This window comes from Gossypium hirsutum, chromosome A11 (genome assembly GCF_007990345.1).
Source record: "Gossypium hirsutum isolate 1008001.06 chromosome A11, Gossypium_hirsutum_v2.1, whole genome shotgun sequence".
In the NCBI taxonomy this organism is placed as follows: Eukaryota; Viridiplantae; Streptophyta; class Magnoliopsida; order Malvales; family Malvaceae; genus Gossypium; species Gossypium hirsutum.
In genome coordinates this window covers 26797034-26804284 of record NC_053434.1, presented here as the reverse complement: position 1 = coordinate 26804284, position 7251 = coordinate 26797034, and the positions used below count along the sequence as shown (strand labels likewise).

Genomic DNA, 7251 nt, shown 5'->3' with positions numbered 1-7251 from the left:
ATATCTCCCGACAGTTAAAACCACATAAGAAGAATTATTCGAAACACAATCTAGAATTGGTAGCTGTTGTTTTTGCTTTTAAATTTTGGCGGCATTATTAATATGGTGAAAAATGTCACATATTCACTTATCACAAAAGTTTAAAATACCTGATGACTTAGAAAGAATTGAACCTGAAACAACGCAGTTAGCTTGAACTGTTAGAAGATTACAATCTAGTCATTGATTACCACTCGAGTAAAACAAATGTTGTAGCCGAGACATTGAGTCGAAAATCTCTATTTTCTTTAAAAGCATTCAACTCTGACCTACTTTACAATGTAATGACTCCATTTTAGCTGAACCGAGAGCTAGATTGTTATTTCTACAGCGAATTCGAAATTTTCAAAAAAATTATTGAAAATTGCAAAAACGAAAACTAATTGAAAATGCACAGACTATTAAGTTCAACATTAGTGATGATAGCAGTTTATACTTCTGTAACCAATTGTATGTACCGAAAGATTCTAAGCTAAAATGATACATTTTGCACGTGACACATAGCAGTACTTAATTTATACATTCAGGCAACAACAAAATGTAAAATGATTTGAAGCAAACATGCTAGTGGCCAAGAATGAAATGTGAGATCTCAAAATTATATGCTGGTATAAATGTCTTGGATACAATTATAGACATTGCAATTACCTCTCTATAACATCCAAATTTTAGCATACAAATGTGTATACAAATGAGTCTATATATAAAGAGAATTGATTGTATAATCAGGAATAAATTCCCTTTTTTTTTTCTTTTTTCTTTTTCCTTGTAAAATAGTGGTGCAAACATGTTATCAAACAACAGGGAAACAATACATGGTACAGGTTTACTGGACATGAACTGCGCATACTTTGAAAATCAAATTGGTAAAGATAAAATGCATTACACTGAAGAACCTCTTTTTTATCTGAAGGAAGATTGAATCTCTTCCAGACTTCTCCCTTTGGTTTCAGGGACCCAAAGTGCCACAAAAACAACCGTGAATGCAGTCACAACTGCATAAATAGTGAATGTTCCTGCTCATAAGATGCAAGCATGTTAGTTTATATAGATCCTTCTTAAGTTGTACATTGCAACTAAACACAGATATTGGGCGAGACAAAGACCTCCACCACTCCAGGTCAGAAGCAAGTTTGCTGTCATGGTAATCACCCATGATGTCAGCCAATTTGCTAATGTTGCTACACTCCCAGCTAGGCCCTTAATATTTACTGGAAGTATCTGAAATGATGCAAGTTTAGAAAAATAAGCACCTCACCCAGACGACCCCAACATTGTGAGCACCTTATTTTATGTGCACAAACACTATAACTGCTCTACAAATAGTAACAAACTACTTAAATGCATACATGCATGCTACCAATGATAAGAGTACATGATGGTATAAAGTACATACACCTCATTCAGCAGCATTACCAGATAAACATGTAATATAATCGCACCAGATTTAATATCCGTCACTAGATATGTCATTACCTTAACCATCAGACATTGGCTTTCTCTCTTGACAAAGCCATAACGTTCACAAAAACAATTAGGTTTGGTTTTGTTGGGAAGATGTATGCCTCCAACTAAATATGATAATAAGGGGGTCCGCTTAAATGGATTTCTTCCTTTTTCTCATTGGTCTCAGTTGCTTATATCATCCAAGGTCAAACAAGTTCATGTATAATCACTCATGAGACATACTGTCATCCATCATATCAAGTATTTCATACAGAATCTTACAACAGCAAAATTAAGAATGGTTCCGATTTACATTAAGGTGGAAATACAAGAAAATTTGAATACCTCGGACATTATAACCCATGGAATTGCTCCAATTCCCAGTGAGAAGGCAATCACAAATGCCTGGATGGAGAAAGAAAATCAATCAGACTGAAGTTACTCGACAGAAGTAGAGTACATGAGATATATATTTTATTTATACATACAAACTCCACCATGTGTAAAAGAAATCTTACCACAAGACCGACCAATGACAGTATTCCCATTATGCCATATAAGTCAGAATCTTTAGCGACGATGCCCTGGTATCGGTGAAGAAAAAGAAGCGGGAGAAGAAGGTATCAAGAAGCAGTGCCAAAATGTTTAAGAAAGAGTTTCTTGAGTGGGATTGCTTAAGTATTCACAATTACATTCTACAAGATTTCAGAAAAGGAAGATAAATTAGAAATAAATGGACCTAACTTCACCAACCTCAACATAAAAGGCAACTGCAACAATTAGCAGACTCAGTGTCATTCCAGCCGAGGATACCTGCAAAATCATTTCAGATTATTGATCCTCTTCATTTCTATCACTTTAGCTCATTAACAAAAATGGGGTGAACAGTTGAACGCACCATAAGAAGAAGTCTGCGGCCAGTTTTGTCCACCAACCATGTAGTCACCCCAGTTGCAATGACCTAGCAGAATACAGACTCCTATTAGACCAATCAGAATAAAGCTCCCTCACAATATATGAAATCCTGCATGGCAAAATAAGACTCTGCATATGTTACCTGAATGGCCCCAACCCCAAATGTCGCAACATCACTAGACGCAACCCCTAAAAAGTTTTATAGCACCATCAAATTAGTGAAACAGAAGGCAAAAATAAATAAACGATACCTAAAGCTGTTGCAACCTTAAGAACATACACCAAATTATGACAATAATGCATGATGAGGGTTATGGAATAAGAGCCTTGAGATGGGAAGGGGTAATTCATTTTTTGTTAAGCTTGTGTAATTAAACAATTAATACGATTCCCCTCAAATTCTTAAGAAGATAACAACATCAATAAGATGTACAAATAGAAGATTAGCTAATCTCCAACAGACCACAAATGCATTCTTCCTGCTTTATTTGAGACATCCACTAAATATGTTTCGAATGACAAGTTCGTCTTACCAAATTTGAATTTGAATAATTCATGCTATCCAAAATGCAGTAATGAGGTTCATACATGGTGAAGTATCCATTTCTTTGGGAATTTATTTATCCACCATCTACAGCTTCAATTAATAGTACAATTAAATATCAAAGAAATATTGTTCTAACCAGCACTTGCGAAGATATTGCTGGAATAGAATAAAACACCGTTGATGCCACTTAGTTGCTGAAGCACCAGTAACCCAATCCCTATCTGCAACATACCAATTAACACTAACCGGGGGGGGGGTTCAATCAACGTTAAGGGCAAGGGGGGAAAAACTATAAGTGAAATAAGAAAAAAGAATATACCGTCAAGGGATACCAATATCTTTTTCGCTTGAGATCTGCAAATCGAATTGTTGTTCTCCTGCTTGATGATGCTACAGCTCTCTGCAGAGGTGCCAATTAGAGCTTAACTTTTAAGAGTAGAACAGGGAAAAAATGCCAATAAGAAAAAACCTTATGCTAATCAACTAAAGCTTTTGCATAAGAACTTAGGTTTGCAGTACAATCCAGAAAGCATGAGCCTTGGCTAAAGTGAAAAAGACATATTGAAGTGATTCAGTTCAATACCTTGATTTCATTAACTTCAACAGAAATATCTGTATCAAAGCCCCGCAAAACTTGCAGAGAGGCTTCAAAATCTTCCATCATTCCCATTTTTGCCTGGATGCAACCCATTCAGAAGACATAGACAAAATACTAAATAGAAAAGAAAAGAGGAAAAAGTAAGAAGTTTTAAAAGGTCCACTCAAATGATGGCAGGTACTTGTTTCTTACCAGCCATCTAGGAGATTCTGGTATGAAGAATAGGCCAGGTATCAATATTGTACAAGGTAATACTCCTACAAAGAAGAAACATAGCAGCTTGTTAATGATAACTGTGCATTTAATAACAAAATTTATTGATTATTGATACACAATGGCCATAGTTAAGATTCAACAGAACCATGGTGATCTAATGCATATGCAAATGATGCCATAACTTCATTGTCATGGGAAAAAGTAGTCTCTTTAGAGCCTAATAGCCATCTATCTCTATTAAATTTAAAAAAGCTTTAATTCCCTTTAGAGGAAAGATATTTCCACAAGCACTACTTATTTTCTACAGAGAGGGGGGGCGGGAGAGAGAGAACACAGTGAACTTCAATTACACGCAAGGGTTCAAGTCTTCACATGCATGCGGCCATGCACAATACGAAATCTTCAAAGAAATTTGAATTTGTTCGAATAAAAAAAATAATACACTGTTTCTTCAACAGCATTAAGTGCTTCTCTTTCTGGAAAGAAGGGCTAGGTGAGCAAAGTTTAATCCGCTTACCCAAAACTGCAAGTACTCTCCAATTTGTAAAGAGTCCCAACAGGTACGCCAGCATTATTCCAATAGTAACCGATAGCTATCCAATAAAGATGTTCACTTGATTAATCAGTAGACAGAAGCAAATAAGGGATACTGAAATGGATACTAGTGTACAACAAACCTGGTTCACTGATCCAAGGCTTCCTCTCATGTTTTGGGGTGCTATCTCAGCTATATACACAGGCACCTTGACATAATTTTTTTTAAAAAAAAAATCTTGGAACTATTCTATTTTAAGTATTACTTGTAAAAGGAAAAAAAATCCAAGAAACGTAAAAAAAACAGCTGAAAGCTTTCAAGGTACCGTATAAGAAATAATACCAACACCGAACCCTTCTAACAACCTTCCCATAAATAAAAACGAAGAATCCTACAAATGCCCAATGCGTACGAAGTTAGCAACATGCTTTGCAAAGGAAACACGATTACAAGTACAAAAAATTACTAAAAGTCACTCACTTTGGCAAATGATATGGCCAGCCATCCTATTATGTTTGGAATCGCAGCAATCATCAACGACTGCAGATTTTAACACCACAAACAGCATTAAATTGTTGAGTGAAAAAAGAAAGATCAAAGGATTCGTATTTGATGCAATATCAGCGCAATTACATATATAAATTTGGAAGATTAATGGATTAAATTTATAATTTCTCAGCTCCAAGGTTAAAGAATACATTAATCAAAGGGTAAATCATATTACGAAGTAAAGAAGTTACCCCTTTTCGGCCAATATATTCAGCAATCTGACCACTGGTTATTGCCCCAACCATTGCGCCCACATTTGACAACGAACCAAAAATAGAAAACTGGCCCCCAAAAAAAAGAAAAAAAAAGGGGGGCGGATTTAATGAAAAGAACAACAGAATAAAATCAATTCAAATTAAAAAAAAAAGGAATTTGGGTGACTCAAAAATCAATACCTCTGAAATCGAAAGCTTAAGATCACTGATAATTTCAGCTTGAGTAGGAGAAGAATATCCACACTATATATTCAAATTTTTTTTAAAAAATACAGTTAAAAATGAAACTGTAAAAGCGAAAAAGACCAATAATGAGAGTGAGAAGAGGGGTGTAGAATTATTATACGGTAAAGCCAAATTGGATAGGACCCAAGGCAACGATGAGGACACAAAGAACGACGGAGATAGATCCATCACGAAGGACTTGAGCGGAAGAACTCATAATACTGGACTGCCTCGAACTCATCCGATACCAACTTCCAGTATGTAAGAAGGGCTTCTTGAGATCCCGACTTTCATCATTGTCGTCCCGGAAACTCATCGCCAATTCGCTCTAAATTAAACAACGGAGAAGAAAAAGGATCAAAATTTCCAGGAGAAAAAAAAAACTTAAAAAGCTTTAGAGCAGAAATGAAAATAATGAAGATTAGCATGATGACGAGATGATGAGTGTCGAGTTGTTTAATATTCAACATTTTGTGGGAGAAAAACGGCACGTGGGATGACGTAGTTTGTTGGTCGGGGGCTTATCCATTCGTTTGGTTGAGGATTGTCGTTTTGGGCAACAACCCATGATTTTCGCATACATCGGCCTGATGTTTAGTTTTCTTGTATGGATTCAAACTGTTGCCCAACCCCATAGCAATCGGAGCTACTTTGTAGGAATTTGGATCAATTAGCCCTTTTTTACGTGCTCTCGTCTATTAAAAAAACTGAATGTCCCCTTTTAAGTCTAGAGACAATGACCATATTTTACTTGCAAATTTTATTAAAATCCAATTAATTTGATTAACTTAATTTAGGTTTGGTTAAGAAATTCAATTAAAATAACATTTCAAGTAGTAAAGGTAAATAGTCTGCTCTCGGTAGCACGTCCTTGTCTGCTCTCGGTAGCATCTTTGATTTTACTTTGTCTTTTGGTATTCTAGTGTTTGTTTTTTTGAAGTTTTGTTTCGTCTTTTTTATGTTTTCTTTACGTTAGTTCTGGTAAGAAGACAAGATGGAGAAGGAGATGGAAGGCTTAAATCTTGAAGATGAAGAAGATGTTGGAATTTCATTGCCAATAGATCGGGAGGCACAAAATTTGACTTACGAGTTTTGTTTGGTTGGTTGTTTTTTAACGAGTACTGCTCATTTTTCGGCTATGAAAAATACTATGGCAAATATTTTGCATCCATTAAGGGGAGTACTAATCTCAGATTTGGAAGAAAAAAAGTTTTTTTCTCAAGTTTTTCCATGAAATGGATATCAAGCGTATAATGGAAGGGGGCCATGGACTTTCAATAACCACATGTTGATTCATCATTGTTTAGAGAACAATGAAGATCCGATGCAAGTTCCTCTGGTATTTTCACCTTTATGGGTTCAAGTTCATGATATTCCCCTCAATTTCTTTTCGAAAAGTATGGCAAAACAATTGGGGAATTTTTGTTGCACATTTTGTAGAGTACAATGCTAAACCTCTAAGTAAAGGATTCATGAGTTTCTAGCGTTTTAGAGTAGAGGTCGATATCAAGAAGCCACTGAAAAGAAGAAATAAGATCATGTTATCTTCATCAAATTCAACTTATGTCTCCTTTTAATATGAGAGGCTGACTTTATTTTGTTTTCTCTGCGGGCGATTACGACATAATGATAAATTTTGCCCTATCCAATTAGTAAAAGGGGATGAGGTTTTGGAGTCGAGATGGAACTCAAATCTAAAAACGCAATCTAGAAGAGCTATGGTTGAGAATAATGTCTGGCTTTGGGAGGTAGAGGATGACGAATTTTGGGAAAAAAATCTGACAACCATGATTTGGGGAGAAATCAACGGGAGGGTGTTAGGAGAGATTTAAGGAAGAAGATAAATCCAATCTTGGGATTTAATTGGGAGGAATTTCATTAAAAAAATGGAAATGAATTCTATGGGATCTTCTAGTGGTGTAGGACAATTTGAAATGGACCATGATCTTGAGGAAAGCCCTGTTGC

General features: G+C 35.7%; 1 protein-coding gene across 2 annotated transcripts; it reads right to left on the bottom strand.

The window, feature by feature from the left end:
• Window positions 1-607: 607 nt before the first annotated feature.
• On the bottom strand, window positions 608-5973 carry LOC107901361 (sugar transporter ERD6-like 6). Of its 2 annotated transcripts, XM_041081747.1 has the most exons (18): window positions 5407-5973; window positions 5241-5303; window positions 5037-5126; window positions 4777-4836; window positions 4622-4687; window positions 4439-4504; window positions 4279-4354; window positions 3738-3802; window positions 3531-3623; window positions 3267-3347; window positions 3084-3168; window positions 2543-2589; window positions 2384-2446; window positions 2239-2298; window positions 2004-2069; window positions 1831-1890; window positions 1146-1260; window positions 608-1055 (listed from the first exon to the last, which is right to left on the bottom strand). In XM_041081747.1, the coding sequence occupies exons 1-18, from the start codon at window positions 5599-5601 to the stop codon at window positions 943-945; spliced, it is 1464 nt and encodes a 487-aa protein (XP_040937681.1). In that variant the 5' UTR covers window positions 5602-5973; the 3' UTR covers window positions 608-942. The 2 variants fall into 2 exon arrangements, with proteins under 2 accessions (XP_040937681.1, XP_040937682.1); XM_041081748.1 differs by lacking the exon at window positions 1146-1260.
• Window positions 5974-7251: the final 1278 nt, after the last annotated feature.